General features: G+C 43.3%; 1 protein-coding gene and 1 long non-coding RNA gene across 4 annotated transcripts; one reads left to right on the forward strand and one right to left on the reverse strand.

Annotated features, from left to right (window-relative positions):
• Nucleotides 1-6,840: 6,840 nt before the first annotated feature.
• On the forward strand, nt 6,841-10,302 carry LOC124698936. 3 transcript variants are annotated; one of them, XR_007001174.1, is made up of 5 exons: nt 6,841-7,490; nt 8,631-8,674; nt 8,759-8,797; nt 8,917-9,051; nt 9,737-10,302. It is a non-coding gene; the product is annotated as an uncharacterized LOC124698936 (long non-coding RNA). The 3 variants fall into 3 exon arrangements; XR_007001175.1 differs by having other exon boundaries at nt 9,742-10,302; XR_007001173.1 differs by lacking the exon at nt 8,917-9,051.
• Nucleotides 10,303-11,547: 1,245 nt separating this feature from the next.
• LOC124699962 (BTB/POZ and MATH domain-containing protein 2-like) lies at nt 11,548-12,639 on the reverse strand. Its single transcript, XM_047232173.1, has one exon. The coding sequence runs from the start codon at nt 12,637-12,639 to the stop codon at nt 11,548-11,550; it is 1,092 nt and encodes a 363-aa protein (XP_047088129.1).
• Between the last annotated feature and the right edge of the window lie 3,890 nt (nt 12,640-16,529).

Raw genomic sequence — 16,529 nt, forward strand, 5'->3', positions numbered from 1 at the left:
TACGACAAGGTTGACTTGTCGCTCAGCTCTTTCAACTTCTCTATCTGCCATCATCATTTGCAGCATCTGCAGCATTGCATCCTGGTTGGTGCTGCAGGTTGGAGGGACCATCTGAACATTGAGGTACATGATAAGATAAGAGGGAATTTTCTATGGCTTGTTTGAGTAAAGTTCAAAAAGTTTCAAAATTTGAGTAGTGTTGAGGTGGTAAAAACCAACAACACTTTTTCATTCATACCAATCATCACACATTACAAAACTAACACATCGTTGGTTTTAAGAACCATTCATTCGTCTACAAGGGGGACATATACAAACTCACACCTACGCAGGTGCTCTAGTGATACTACTCTTCATCCGGAAGGGTGGGTTCTTCGTCTTTAGGGGTAATGTGCTTGGCGAAAGGCGCGAGCGTTGTCCAACTCCTTGCGGGTCTTGTACCGCATGAAGTCCAGGTATGCGACATAGTGGTTCATCCCCGGGTGCGGGGGCATGGTTATTGGTCTTCCCATGTGGTCATGTCTTGGGTAGTAGAAGAAGCGAGTGTTCTTGATCTTGTTCACATTCTGTCCACACCGATGGGCAATTGCTTCTTGCATGGCTTTGGCTATCCCTTCCTTACAAGTGTTTCCCCTTAGAGAAAACCATATGGTTTCCCAAATTGGGGCTCCCAGCTTTCCTCTCAGATCTGCAGTAACTTCCCACTGAGGTTGTCTTCCGGACTGATTATTGAGTGGCACTCCAAAGAACTCTGGATACGGGCGTCCGAGATATTCAACCAGTTGTTTCAAATCCTTCTCGAACATTAGGTCTCCTCCGTGGCCAAGCTGATAGGACTCATAGTGGTACTCCATCTGTGAGCAATTAGGATGAGTAAGTTAATGAAGTGATCAAGTGTGCAACATTTTATGTAGAATTATAAGGAAAAGTAGGGCATGTATTTCTCTTTTTGAAAAGATCTCAAGGGTAAGAGGGTGAATAAGTTTTTCATAAATATTCACTTCACTTGTTTTTGAAACTAAGTTTTTCAGACGTCCATTCTAACTAGGGCCTCCTAAGGTCAAACAATGGCTCTGATACCAACTTGTCAACACCCGAATTTTTAAGTCCAGATGCCTATTATGCCATACATCGCAATCCCAGGAATATTGTTTTTGCGAGACATAATAGATTGATATCACAGAACATCATTCATTACAACCCATAATATTTTTACATCAAGGGATCACATGATCCAGTCTTACAATAATAGTTGATCTAATGATCAATTACAAAACACACAGCAGAAGATACGTAATAGGGGTCCATCTGCTCCACAGGCAACGCTTGACATCAGGAGTAGTCCTAGTTATCGTAGACGTCTTGCTGTCCTCCTTCTTGGTACTGGTCCTCCTCTTCATAGTCTGGCCATTTGAATAGCCAAGGACAAAGCCATGAGTACTTTAAAGTACTCACAAACTAATACTAGTGTAAGCACTATCAACTATATCAATGGAGTTCTAAGCTCTAGGTTCATTTGCATAAAGCCAGTTTTATTTCATAAGCACTAAGTAATAAAAGACTCTTTATTTACCTAACTAACTCAAGTGGGAATATTAGTGTCATTTCCACAACTCTGTTGTGATCAAGTCAAATTCACCAATCAATTTCAAGTCACAAGTCACCAGTCACATGTCACATTTGGAAAGGTTCTGATGACGGAACAGTATGGCCTTTCCAACTGTCCATGACCGCGGACACGGCTATTCGAATAGGTTTACACTCTGCAGAGGTTGCACACTTGTGCCACAACATTTGATTACATCCATCAGGGATAGTCCTGAATCAGCATACTCAGTATGCGGATCATCAACCATTAACCTTTCACTTACATTCCCTAGTATAGGCACCTCCCTCATGAGATTGGCCTCCCAGTGATAGCAATCTGCTATCCTGGGAACTGCACAGGGCTTGGGTAGGACATTCAACTCTTTTCACATCATTTCACTTTCAACGGAGGCAGCCTCGGCATAACCTCTATGACGCTTGTTCAGAGGGAACCCATACTAAGACACATAAACTTCCAGCTAAAGCCTTACCCATAATCAGGTATTGTGGGGGTACTCTAAAATTGGAATGGTATCGCATCCGAACCAAATCATCAGTTTTTATCAAAATCACCATGTCATTCAAGTCACATTCACCTTCAAAATCTTTCAATAGAATGACTCATCATTCCAAGGTTTTCAAAGTCATTTGATTCACATGTTCCCATCTAGAGTAGTCAATTTTTGTTTTAGCACTAGCAACTATTCATGATGGGTGCTAACCAACTTGTAGCTCTCTAGGCTAACTTTGATGTTCTTGTACTACTCCTTATATAGACTCAAGTTAACTATACAAGTAACCTTGATAATCAAAGTAAAATCTTTGTGAGATAGAAACTGGGACTTGGAAAGTAAAACACAAAGTAGTATAGTATTGGTGCCTTGCTCAAGTGGAGCTTGCATTAGGGTAGCTTGCAAGAGTATAGCTTGCCTTGATTGGTACGATGATCAAAGTTTTCTTCTTCTTCCTCGTAGAAGACCTCCTCCTCCTGGTAGTCTTTGGTACTAGCGTCTATAAACGGATACGAGGTATACAATCACCAAACAATGCTTAAGTGCTAGACTTAACACACAAATGGTTTACTCAAGCTATCCTAGCATCACAACATTATTAGCATGGTGGTTGGCTTTGTTTATTTATAAGAAGAATAATTTCCTCTCATTGAAATATGGATTAGGGTTTCTATTTATTTCCTTTTGAGAAATAATTTCCTCTCATTGAATCTTATTAAGATTTAATCTCCTAAATTAATAAGTGTGAGATCATGTTGACCAAGGTCAACACTTTCAATTTATCATTTGGGAAAATGATTTAAATGAGATACGACCTCTCATGCAATTTAAATAATATTATAGAAACAATTTAATAGCACCAAGTAGTACAATATGAGGTTCTATAGACTAAGGTCATTACCTCTTATTGATTTACTTAGGACCCTGATTTAAATGAGAGAAAACCTCTCATACTACTTGTTAAATAATTTTGGGTAATTTAAATGGACTAGAAATGGCCACATAGCCACTATTTTTCTCTAGCCCATGATCATGGTAACAACTATGCTATATTTTTACGTATTCATGTAGAATATGTGAAATATGAATTATGAGAGTTGGAATCAACTCAAAATCATTTATGGTTGATTTTTAATAATTGTTTGAGTTTTGAAAAGGTGCTGACTTGTTATTTTTACTACATGAGTTCTACAATTAATCTAGGTTTGAGACTAGTGTAGTTGGTTAGAGATTTTCACAAGCTTTCCAACAATATCAAATTCATAAATTTTGGCTCAGTAGATCTTCCTATTTTTAATTTTTAACTTGGCATCAGTATGGAATTTGAACTAAAAGATTTAAACAGAATTTGAATCACTGGGCTTGCGCGGGAAAAGCAAATGGGCTCGTGAGAGAAAAAGCCTAACAGACTGGCCCAGTAACGCGTCTCGCACGCATGGGCCGTCTGACAAAGGGTCCTGTTTGTCAGTGACTTATATACGCTGAAACGGTAAGTTTTAACGTGGCCCGCACGATTAGAGATGGATCCAACGGCTCACAGTCATCGTCGTCTCCGACGAGAGGGTGTACTGGCCGCTGCGAGGGTAGGGGTTGGAGGCTCACCGGCGCTCCGGCGATCGTCGGCGAGGTGCTGCAGCGACGTTGTGGACGACGGCGAAGCTCCAGGTACTTGCAGCGTCTCCTAGGGTGGCGACAATCGTCGTCTTCGTCTGCGGCGGCTCCGCAGCACTCCGGCGATCAATTGGCTAGCTACGGTGCGCAAAAGATTTCTATTTGGAGTTCGCTCGTTTAGTTGCTCGATCGCTGCCATTGGGAAGAGGGAGAGCTCGAGGAGGGGTTCTGAGATGGGAGGATGAGATTGGCGTGGAGTTTGAGCATGGGGGTGGCCTCCTTTTATAGCGGTGACGAGGTCTGAGGCGCACGGGGTAGGTCAAGCATGGCGTCGAGGCTACCGTGGAGGAGCGGCGTGGGCGATGATGCAGAAGTGTTGGCGACGTCATGGCGAGCACGGAGCGCTTGACGGCACTGAAAACGGAGCACTGACGCGAGCGGGAGGGTGACGCGAGCTCACAGTACCGTGGCGGAAGTCACCGATGGTGACGACGGCGACTGTCCTCTCCGGCGCAAGCGAGCGTGTTTGGTAGGTTGCTAGGGTACGGTTGTGTGCGTGTGCGAGAGGAGAGGTCAAGGGGAGGTCAGCAGTGACGAGGAGCGACGATGCTCTGGCGCGCTCTGGCGTGCACACGTCGGCGTCCTGGCGCGCGCTGGACATCACGGGAATGTCCTGGACAGGGCGTTGCACGCGTCTCTGTGGCCACTGGTGGTGTCCAGCGTGATCAGGAGAGTGAGTAGAGGCTCAAGGACATGGTGGTGCACGACAAAAGTGAGAGGAGAGGGAAATGGTATGGTGGTGCCATGATCACCACGGCATGGCCGTGGTACATGATGATCTCATGCACAATCCTGGTCTCTGGTGCTTGGCAATGTCTACTGGGTGCAAGAGTGAGCTTGTGATGACATAGGGGTGGAGGGTTTAGGTCAAAATCTGCTGGATATAAGCATGTCTAGGGTTGGCAGGTTGGTGCACACCATGTGCTCGATGAAATGGCCGCATGAAAATAATTTTTGAATTTTGCCAAACTTTTTGGTGGATGTGATTCAAATAATGTTTGGCCCATTTTGATGGTCTTAGTTTGCAAAGTGGAAGTGATTTGGAAAAATCCAAATGTGACATGATCTTGAATCTGTTTTGATGTGCCACTTGGCATCCTTATACTAAGCAATAGAAAAGGAACCAGTCAAAGTGGTCAACACCAAAAGTGTTCAACTTGATGAGGTCTTGGATGAGGTGCAAAGAGTTGAGAGAGTTTAGTTTAAAAATTTCTTAATACAGCGGCTCAAAGTGGGTACCCTGATATAAATGTCAATTTTGACCATTATCTTATGTGAGTGTGTTTTATTATTTCCTTTGATTTGCTCTGCATTTCCTTGATTCAAAAGGTGTTATTAAGTGTGTAGTTATGTTTCCAAACCATTGGCACAAAGCATAATGGCCTAGGTTAGAGTTTTGCAAAAATAGCCATAGGCTCATATGTGGTGTTATTCTTATTTTATTTTCTTTTCATTTGTTTCTCTTTGATTCACTTAGGTATGGTTTAGGGTTCATTTTAGTGTTAGATTGGGTTTAGTAATGGTTTCAAATCATTTAGCTAAAGTAAAAATGGCATAGGCCAAGATTTGCAAAAATGGCTTTAAGCTCACATATGCTTCTCTTTTTAATTTAATTTAATTTCTTTTCTTTGTTTTATCTTTGATTGTGAAAAAGAGCAAGGTTTAAGGGTTTAGGAACATTTCAAAATACTTCACACAAGCATCATGGCAAAACTCACAACATTTAGGCATGAGCACTATGCACATTATAGAACTCAAATAAAGTTTTTGTTGGTTCCAAATTTTGAAAAAAGGAATTTGTCTTCTTCATTGATTTTTTTGGGAAAATTGGGATGTTACAAATGTGCAATGTTAAGTCATAAGGCAAAACGTGCTGTAGTGGTTTCATTCGTTGGCAGCCCCTTTGGTTCCCAAGTTCGAGCCCACAACGAGCAAGCGCTATGTTACTTTTAATTATTTCTTCCTTCTCTGACAGGTGGTTCCGCACCTAGATAAAGGACATATGTGCCATATGAAAAATATGCAGGGGCTTGTGTGCGAACGTATGATTCCACATGTTAGCTCCAGATTGGTTTTGAACATTCTTTTCCTCTAATACAAAGTTTTGGGACTGCGGTACCATTTGCAACTTATGAGACTAATTTACACGTCATTCGCAAGTTGTAGTACCGCGAACATTGTTATCTCATTGTGATATGGATTTTTTTTCTAGCATATGACACCACATGACATTTCAGTAACTGTTTACGTCCCAAAAACATCACTAGCTCCACTATAGCACCAACTAAGACTCAAGCTAGTAGGATGATTATATGTTGGGCAGTATGAATTAGTCATATGGAATATGCGCACACCAATGTTTTGGACATTTTTTTTCCTCTAATACAAGTTTTGGTACTACGGTACCACCATTTGTAACTTATGGAACTAAATTACACGTCATGCGTAAATTGTGGTACCACGAGCGTTATTAGCTCATTGTGATATGGATTTTTTTTTCTAGCATATGACACCACATTGACATTTCATTAACTGTTTACGGTCCCAAAAACATCACTAGCTCCACTATAACACCTACTAGAACTCAAGCTAGTAGGATGATTATATATCGGGCAGTATGAATTAGTCATATGGAATATGCACACACCAATTTTTGTCCAAGCCATAAAATCCATGGGCGGAGTAAAAGATGTACTCCGTATTCAAATCTATGTAAGAGGAACACTTTTTCTAAATTTCAGCTAGCTGAAAATCCATTTCGCCATAAGTCAAATCGGTAGTCGTACATTCCAAAATATTGCCTGAATCTCGATGTGCTCCTGGGTGCAGAGCTGATTTGTTCAGATTTTCCTCTTTTCTGGCTTTTTTTCTCATTTTCGTTCAACCAATCGCGGTTTTTTTTCCTGCCTCTTCTCATTTCCCCTTCCCTGCGTTTTTGTCAGAGATTCCGACGAAGTCCGCCCCGCTGCGGCGGAGGATGATTCGGCGGTGGCGCAGGTCGTCGGCGAGCGTGCGGCGGGCGAGGGCATGCAGGAAGGTACGTCGCGCACGCCAACGTTGCTCGCTCTTGCCGCTCCTGAGATCTGCTCGATTCACGGGACCTCCCATACCGGGACGTGCCCGAGAGCTCTGCTCGGTCGCTGTGGGGATCAGGATATTAGTTCAAGGATCGGTGGTTGTGGGATTGGCGATGCTCCTGCCTAGGAGACAGTTGAGCTTTTGGCCCGTTAACTAGATCATAGGAAAAATGCACGGGCTAGATTTGTTTTGCGGTATTCGTAGAATCAATGGATGGTTCTGGCGACTAGCAGTTTCCGCCTTGCCAGAAGGTTTTGGGGCTGAAGTTAGTATTCTGCCACTTGGGAACTTGTTTCATTTCTATTTCAGTTTGTTAAAAGCGAATCTTTTGTCAGTCTTAGGGCCTTGTCACACAAAGTTTCGGCTGGAATTTGATGAATTCAGTCATAGCCATGTTTTTGGTCCACGAGGCGGAGGCACATGAGCTCTCCCACAGTGGAGGTGGCACCGGGGGACACCGCTAGAGCGAGTAGGCAGGGAGGATCTTCCACTGGAGCGAGTAGGCATGGAGGATCTGCCACCGAAGCGAGGAGACGTGGAGGTGCGAGTAGGCCGAGGGGTGGGTTCTTCCATGGCAAAGTTGCCATCAAAGAGACCACCTGATTGAGAAGCCGGGAGGAGCTAGCGCCGTCAGTGTGTTGGGTACATTTCTCGATCCGTCTCCTGTTTCTCTCATGCGTCTTGCAACGCCCGTGTCTGTTGTCACGGGCGGCTCATTTTCGTATGCTTCTTGTGCAGTCCGCATGGTAGGTGTGTATAATTTACTACGGATGTGGTTCATCTGAGCTTAGTTCGCGGATACTGGGATGCATCGGTGAGCAAATCCATTGCAGCAGGGGACATTTATTTGAATTTGGCTGCTCTATTTTCCTCTAAATAGGCTTATTATTCCAGTAGATGCTAGCTTCTATGTTTCAGTCTGAATTCTTGTGGTATTATGAACTCAGTAGAACTTAAGTTTTGTTGGTTGTTTGTATGTGCTGCAAGGCACCTTTTATGTTCTTGTGTTACAAAATCATATACTAAATTATTCCCGTTTACTGTTTTCCACCGGGAAGCGTGGTGATATGTTTTTCGCTGGTATGGACTGTGCATGTTCATTGTCATTCCGAATTTTCCCTCCTCATCTCCGTTATCCAGTAGCCTCTCTGTTTCCACTAGCAGCCAGCTGAATACACTGGGTTTGGCTATTGCCCTTCACAATGTTATGTGTGACCTAAACTCTGTTTTCGTATTCAGTACTTGGTACTTATTGGCTTCCGAGGCAGACATTGAGTTGTTCATCGATGCTGGAAAGTTGATTTTGAAGCTTTAACTTGTTACTATTTTCATGTCCTGTCAGTCAATGTGTGAGGTGTCTTATTGAATCCATAAAGAGTGCTACATGTATCTAATTATCGACAGACTACATTAGTCATTACTGCGCTTGCTGTTTGCTTTGTCATCTGGTTCTATATGCCATATGTATCTGCAAACTGTTTTTCTATGGGTAGAACCGGGTCGCTTATGTTTTGTTTTATCAGTTTTACCCAACTTTAGGGAATGTAAAGCATCAGTTTATAATTTCTGTTTTACCTATGAGCAGACCTGGTTGAGCATTTACCTATAAGCATGGTCGGCATTTGTGCTGCTTTATCAGTTTTATGCAGCTTACGGAATGTAAAACGGTTTTATGCAAACCTGGGTTGGCATTTGTCATTCGCCTTAGTTCTTACAACATTTTTATAATTTTATCTTCATTATAAATACATGATTTTCTCATTCATGTTATTCTCTGTCTAGGTGTCAGTCTTCTTTGAGTCCTCTGTCTGGTGGAGCTGGGAGAGGTAGAGAACGTTTCTCATCGCCTGAACCTAGTATTTTGATCAATCATATCCTCTTGACCCTCCTCCCTCTGCTTTCATTGCCAGCTTGCAGTACACATCAACAACTTATGATGTATGAGCTTGGTAAGTTCATTAGCTCAGTAGTGAGATGACTTTCTCCTTCTCCTCATCTAGCTATGGAGAACTGGATACTGATTGCATGGCGTTCTTCTCAATGGTTGGCATATTCTTGGTGACTGAAGCACGGGATAAGAATACATGGAGATCTTAGCAAATATCCACAGAGATACCAAAGGGTGGCCACCACTCGTGTTCGAAGCGGCAGCACCTGTGCACTGGTTCATCTATAAGATGATATGTAGATGAACATCATCTCAGTTAAATCCTGTCAGTCATTCTCAGTGTATCTACATCATTATTAACTTAGTTACCTCCATATCTTCGTTCTATCTTAATTTCATCAGTGATTCTCAGCTCTTGTCACCAGCTCATTTTTTCTCAGTTATTTAGTCCCACTATTTATTTCTTCAGTACTCTTCATTTCTCTTAGATTCTTTTATACCTTTTAACATTTCCTAGTCTTGAATCTATTTCCTCATTTTAGCCCTCGCAACAATTGCATTTTTTAAGTCCTTTGTTGTTGGCCTTCTATTCATTCATCATTTTTCAGTACTTTGTATAGTCCTTCATTATCACATACTTTATTTCATTTTTATTTTTCTTATATCTCTTTCTTCATTCTTCGGTGTCAGTCCGTCAGTCTTTTTTTTTCACTCGGTCTTACCTCAGTCTTCTTTCTTTCACTCATTTTTATCTTTCTTTTTTATCTCTTATTTCTTCAGTTTATCTCATATCTTCAGTCTTCTCAGTCAATTCTTCAATGTGCAGTCATTTCTCAGTTGATTCGGTCGTTCTTTTATCTCTTATTTCTTCAGTTCATCTCATATCTTCAGTCTTTTCTCAGCCAGTTCTTCAATGTTCAGTCATTTCTCAGTTGATTCGGTCTTTCTTTTTTATCTCTTATTTCTTATGATTCCACCTTGTTTTGAAAATCATTTGCAGAGCAGTGGTGCTTCTAGTGTTGTGGTGAGAAGCTATTGAGGGACATCATTGCAGCAAGGTGGCATTGGTACCTGGCTTTTCAAAATGCTCTCCAGCGGAGGCGATGGGTTGGAGGGGTGAGGTTCAGCAGGAATGTCAACCTGAACAAGTTAATCTTCAAAACGGACTACTCGCTAATCTGGGTGTCGTTTGCGGAGGCGATGGGTTGGAGGGACAAGGTTCAACAGGCACGCCATATCAGCCTGAACAAGGTGATCTTCAAAACGGACTACTGACAAATCTGGGTGTCGTTTGTGGAACTCAAGGGAGTTTAGCAGAGCAGGCATTACTCCAATCCCGAATCACCAACCCTGAACCAAATAGTTGTATTATGTTCCCATTATTTTGTGTTTATGTTAAGAGGTGAACATGACAGCTCATATTACTGCTAAAATTTGTCTCAGTCGAGCAAACAGATTGTACATGGAATTCCAAGGCTCCCTTTTCCTTAGCTCTATGTACTTCAACATGGTTGTATTCTGGCTTTATTTGCAATATCTTCTTTTAAAAAAATAATAAAATCGGAATGGGGAGGCAAGCAGGAGAGAGGCGAGTGCTTTTGTTTGTTTCCAGCCTCTTTGAGCCTTGTCTGGGCCAAGCAAACCAATTAAACACATTTTTTTTTGAGTTTCAGAGGGTGATGTGATACAAGCTTGATAAAGAAAACCAGATAGCTAGCAGAATGACGAGTTTTTTTCTAGACTGATGGAACAGCTAGCAGAATGACGAGTTTTTTTCTGGACTGATGGAACATGTAGCAGAATGAGGAGGTTTTTTCTGGACTGATGGAACCAAGGGAAATGAGGCGAACAAATGAAGAATAGACAAATGGAAAATCTGACTTATGCCCAATTAGAAAATCATCTAGATGATGAATAGACAATCCAAAGAAGAATACAGCATCCAAAACATGTGAATTATGGAGTTAATAAAGAAGCATTTGCCAAGAGATGCATTAGCTGGTAACTTAGGACCTTCATTTCTCCTGCTGTCTTTCTGAACTAACTAGAACATCTGCCAAAATATGCCTTTTTGTGACTTCCTTCTTGCCTGAATAAGTTCATTTGATCAAGGTACAAGAATTTTACCAACATCCATCATAATAGTGTAACAATCTGAAACTATACATGATTACACGTACAAGTGCTCTAAGTATAAAACGTTAGTGCTGATGTACTGGTCTATTTTTTTCCGACAAAGTAACAATGTGTTTGACAAGCCTAAGATCTGAGGGGTGGTTAGCGAGTTGTTTACTAGACATGGGCTGCATAATCATCTTTGAATTAGGGATGCTTGAAATCATCGGCTTAATGTAATTTTTCTTCTGTTACTGTCAACATTAGCCGAAACAATATACTCAGTGATGCAGACGTCAGGTTACCATGAATTAGGCACATGATTCAGAAAACACATATAGTATAGCAAATACAGAGTCTAACTAAAACCTCGCCTGACGCTGTGATCACCTAGAATCATGCTTGAGGTAGCTTTGAAAACAAAATTATAGATGGATGGAAATAAAAGGTAGAACATGCAGTCTAATTCTGAACTCAGAGCCAGAAGATAACTACAAGAATGCTCTCAATGTCCACGTCACTTAGCATAGACACGGTGAAATGCAATAATAGGCCATGGAAAAGCAAGTTAAACTGAAATACATAAATGGCTGACAGGGCGACACATATTTCAGTAGTTCGGGCCAAGAAATTGCAGGATAATGTAGGCAAGCTTATGATTTTTCAACGACCAAACCGAAGATGGCAGTGACTCAATCAAGGAGCAAGCTTAGACACAAGCTCCTTGAGGACAGACGGGCAGCTGCTCCTGACATGCTCAAAGCCATCGTTGGCCACGACAGCCTTCAGGATATTGCCCGGCGACGCAAGGAACTTGAAGCATATGGCCTTGAGCCCGCGGCACGAATGCTGCTCAGCCAGCGCCAACGAAGTCGCTGCAGTGCTTGCGTCCATGTGCTTGCAGAGCTTCTCCACGCAGAGCAACTTCAGCCTCTCCAGGTTATACCTGTCAGCCGCAACAAGCAAATGCTGAGCCATCGAGACCACCTCGGCGTCGTCTATGGAGGGCAGCGAGTCAGTGTAGATGAAGTAAAGCATTGCCATGAACACTTCGGCCTCAATGTCAGAGATTGGTACACAGGCATCCGTCGTCTCCTTCATCGGACCAAACAGCTCAGCCATGAACACTGACGACCGAGCAGCGAGCACGCACCTGTGCGCCGCAATGGTCTCACCGCCGACCTGGAACGTGACATCCGACCCCTCGCCGCTGGAGAGGAGCTGACCAAAATGGCGGTGCATGTCGGACGGCGGTGCTGCAACAAGGAGGGAGACGGGCTCCGTGAAGATCTCCCTGGGCACGGTGATTTCGCACTTGACACTGAAGCCATCATCCTTGAGGTAAACTGATTCCTCCAGGTCCTTTCTGGTGATGAGCTGAGCACAGCCCCATGGCCCCGACTGGCTGGAGAAGGTGAAGCAGGTCTGGCTGTCCAGGCCGTGCGACGTCACGGGCTCACCGTCCTGGTCAAGCAAACTGATCTTGCACCGTGCATTGACTTCGTCGACACCAGCAGTGTCAACAAGATACAGATAGATGGATATCCAACCAGCTTGGCCTGGCGAGTGGCCGTCGGGGAAGTACCTGATGTACCAGCGATGGCGTCCGACGACGAACGTCTCGGACTTGATACCTTTGCCGGTGACGAGGTTCTTGGTGCGGGAGTAGCCGTCGATCTTCAGGATGTGCGAACCGGACACAGGTAGTGGCCGTGCCACGATGGCCGATGCGGTCTGCCATTGCGAGCCGCCGGCGCCACCCACGGAAGACAGCGAAGAGCTGGACATGGCTAATACTACAGTGAAAGTAGTTGGTTCGACGCTGTGAAGAATGACAGATGGGTATGGGAGCTGGCGACTTGTGAAGTTCTTATAGAGGGCGGTGATGGCGAGGTTAATGCACGGCCCGCATTAACCAAGCGCATCACACGAACAGTCGGCCGGCCAGCGCAGTACTGGGGCATGTTCGTGCGCACACCGATCGAAGAGGCGCCGCATGCCCGTTTTCACGCTTTGACGCTTGCGATTCTAATCGCTGGAGTGTACCTTTTCCCGAGGATACGCATGATGTTCCTATTTACCCGAAAACTCAAAAACGGTATTTCAAAGGTTTAAAATTTCTGAAAACTAAATTACATATGCACATTCTGAAATAGATTATACTTCTGGATATATAAAAAAGGGCAAATTCTGACAATTGTCGGTCTAAAAGTTGCGTACTTTTCACCCTGTCAAGATCCACAGTTTTTAAACGCTAGAGGATAAAGTATCTCATAAGGGCTTGTTTGGCTGTTGGGACCAAAATTTCCGGGAAAATATTCCGACCGGGAATAGACTGAAACAGAAGCAAAACTCTGGGATTATATTCCCGATCTCCGGACTAGGGGAAAAATCTTCCCGGAAAAAGGCCGGGAACCCGCCGGGATTCGAGTAACCAAACAAGCCCTAATAGAATTTGCTATCCTCGTAGAGTATATGTATGTAACATGTCAATCGATTTTTAGACTTTTTCTCGAACTTTCAAGTACTATTTTGAACATTTCAAAATACCGGACGCCATGGAGCCCACACTTCGGAATGCCTCAAATTTTTTTCCATGGGATCAATAAACTGTAGAGTTTCACTAAACCAAGAAAAGTCAAGCCAACCTTGTTGCATATCACCGTCATCGGGTCGCTTTGTTTAGTGGTTGACAACTTGACGTGACTATCAGTGTCGCTCATAGAGGTGTGTTTAATGATCACCACATAGGATAGTGTATTCGCTCATCAAGGGGATGCATAGAACACATTAAGACATAGTCATATCCTACCTTACAATAGCTATGAGAGAATACCATCTCGCAACGAGTGGGAGTATTGAAAATTCCTCTCAACACAGTTGCTTCGATTTGTTTTCCTAGATCCTAATTCACAAGATCTGCGATCACGCGGGTTGAGTTACCCCCTCGGCAACTCATGTGGGTCTCAAATCTAGCTCCCTCGATACAATGTCTATCATGTTTCTTGATAATTCTTTTGTAAAATGACCTACCAGATTCTTAGGTGTAGGGACATAATTCAACACAATAACTCCAAAGTTTTGCTGAACTCTTCATATTAACTTTAGAACTGTTAACTTTGACAATCACGATTTTGATTATCATAGTTCATGAGAATAGCCGGTATTAGTTTTTCAACCATAAGAAAGTTTGTCAAGATCTCACGAAGCCATTCCGCTTTGACGGTAGTTCTATCTAATATTGTGAGTTCTCGCTTTCATTGTTGACCTCGTTAAAATGGTCTGTTTGCAAGACTTCTAGAAAACAACACCACCAATAAGAATGAATATATACACTTATGCCCTTCATCTTATCAACATCTGAAATCTAATTAGAATTATTATACCCTTCAAGTACCATTGGAAACCCGGTATAATGGATTCCATGCTCATGGTTCTCTTTACATAGTGTATCACTCTCTCAAGAATATTCCAATGATCATCTCCCGGGTTGGCCACAAACTGGCTGAGTTTGCTCACAACAAATGAGATGTCAGGCCTCTTAACGCATGCTAAATACATGAGCAAACCAATAAATTTAGAGTATCTCGATTGATGTCGAGTGGCCTTCCCATTCTTTCTAAGCAAGACACTAGGGTCATAAGGTGTGCGAGAAAATTTGCACTCAACACCTTCTCAGTATAATGAGATTGCACAAGTGAGATCCCCTTATTCTCATCTCTCGATATCTTGATGTTCATGATGGGTGCGTAGCTAAAAAACAAAACTTTCAATGGTAAAGACAACAAAGAGGCCAAGATATAATCTAGAATAGGCATGCAACGGGTAAACCAAGTTCTAGAAGAACTCACCCTCGAAGAACGGACGTGCTAAGGAGCTTAAATCTCGTGGACGATATAGACGAACACTCGCCGATCACAAGATCGTGAAGATGACCGATGTAATCCGGAAGCGCTTCCGCAATCGGTCACACATACGTCTCGAAGACGACCTCCATTCCCTCGATCTAGCGGGGCAGCGGAAGTATAAGATCCACCGGAAAATTCTAGCAGCATGATGGTGTGGTGATGGTGGAGAATCACTTGGCCATGGCTTCACCAAGACAAAGCCCAAAGGGTGGAGCAGCAAGAGGAGGGAGAGAGGTAGTGGTGTACTTGAGAGGAAGCCCCACCCCTCTATATATAGAGGGGTGCGACAACCCCGTTCATACACGAACATGAAACCACAACGAGTGATAAACAAGCCATGAAGCAACCTGTTGTGGATCGCTACATCTTAACTATAGTAGGAGAGACAAATACCCGCAAGTCTACTTATGTAAAATAAGTTGCATGTCAAACCTAGAACAACTCTCATGTACGCGAACATGTAAAGTTAGTCCGGGCCGCTTCATCCCACTATGCCACTAAGATATAAAGCACACGTAGAGGAAGGATTAACCTGATCATCTACGCCCACATACATATGTGTTCTACCCGTGCAAAACATCTACGCATATATATATGGCTTTGATACGACTAATGGGTCCATAGCATAGAAAAAAAATCATGCGGGAAGAACAACAAAGTGGCCAAGATATAATCTAGAAGAGGTATGCAATAGGTAAACCAATTCTACAAGAACTCACCCTCGAAGAACGAAAGTGTTAGCGAGATTAAATCTAGTGGATGATGTACATGAATACTCACCGATCTCAAGATCGTTAAGATGAGCGGTGCAATCCGGCAGTGCTTCCGCACTTGGTCACACGTATGTCTCGAAGACCACCTCCGTTCCCTCGATCCAGTGGGCAGCGGAAGTATAGGATCCACTGGTAAATTCTAGCAGCACGACGGTGTGGTAACGGTGGAGAATCATTTGGGCATGGCTTCGCCAAGCCGGAGCCCAAAGGGTGGATAAACAAGAGGAGGGACAAAGGTAATGGTGTAGTGGAGAGGGAGCCCCCACCACTCTATACATAGAGGGGGTGCGGAAACCCGGCCTCGTTCATACCTACGAACATGACACCACATCGGTGATAAACAAATCATCAAGCAACCCGTTGTGAATTATATCTTAATTATAGTAGGAGGGACATACACCTGCAAGGTCACTTATACAAAACAAATTGCATGTCAAACGTGGAACAAGTTTCATGTACACGAACATGTAAAGTTAGGCCGGACCGCTTCATCCCACTACGCCACTATGATATAAAGCACACGTAGAGGAAGCAATAACATGATCATCTACGCCCACATACATAAGTGTTCTACCCGTGCAAAACATCTACTCGGAGATATGGCTCTGATACCACTGATGGGTTTGTAGCATATAAAACAATAAATTTCATGCGGTAAGAAGAACAAAGAGGCCAAGATCTAATCTTATCGAGGCATGCAACGGGTAAACCAAATCTAGAAGAACTCACCCTCGAAGAATGAAAGTGTTAGCGAGATTAAATCTCGTGCATAATGTAGACAAACACTAGCCGATCTCAAGATCATGAAGGTGAGCGATGCTCTCATGAACAAAAACAGTTGTGCACGTAGCCCTCGGTACAGGGAAGACTAGAGGACGGTTCAGCAAAAGGGAGAAGCGAGTGGGAAACTTTAGATTTGTTTTGCCTCTCCCATCTCCTGGTATATCCTGGAAAGAGAGCGTGGCCGAACCGCCACCTGTAGGAAGCCACGGACACG

The sequence above is a fragment of the Lolium rigidum genome, chromosome 3, assembly GCF_022539505.1.
Source record: "Lolium rigidum isolate FL_2022 chromosome 3, APGP_CSIRO_Lrig_0.1, whole genome shotgun sequence".
Classification (NCBI taxonomy): domain Eukaryota; kingdom Viridiplantae; phylum Streptophyta; class Magnoliopsida; order Poales; family Poaceae; genus Lolium; species Lolium rigidum.

Excerpts from the sequence above, each read along its gene's own strand:
- LOC124699962 (XM_047232173.1), bottom strand. The coding sequence starts at position 12,639 with ATGTCCAGCTCTTCGCTGTCTTCCGTGGGTGGCGCCGGCGGCTCGCAA.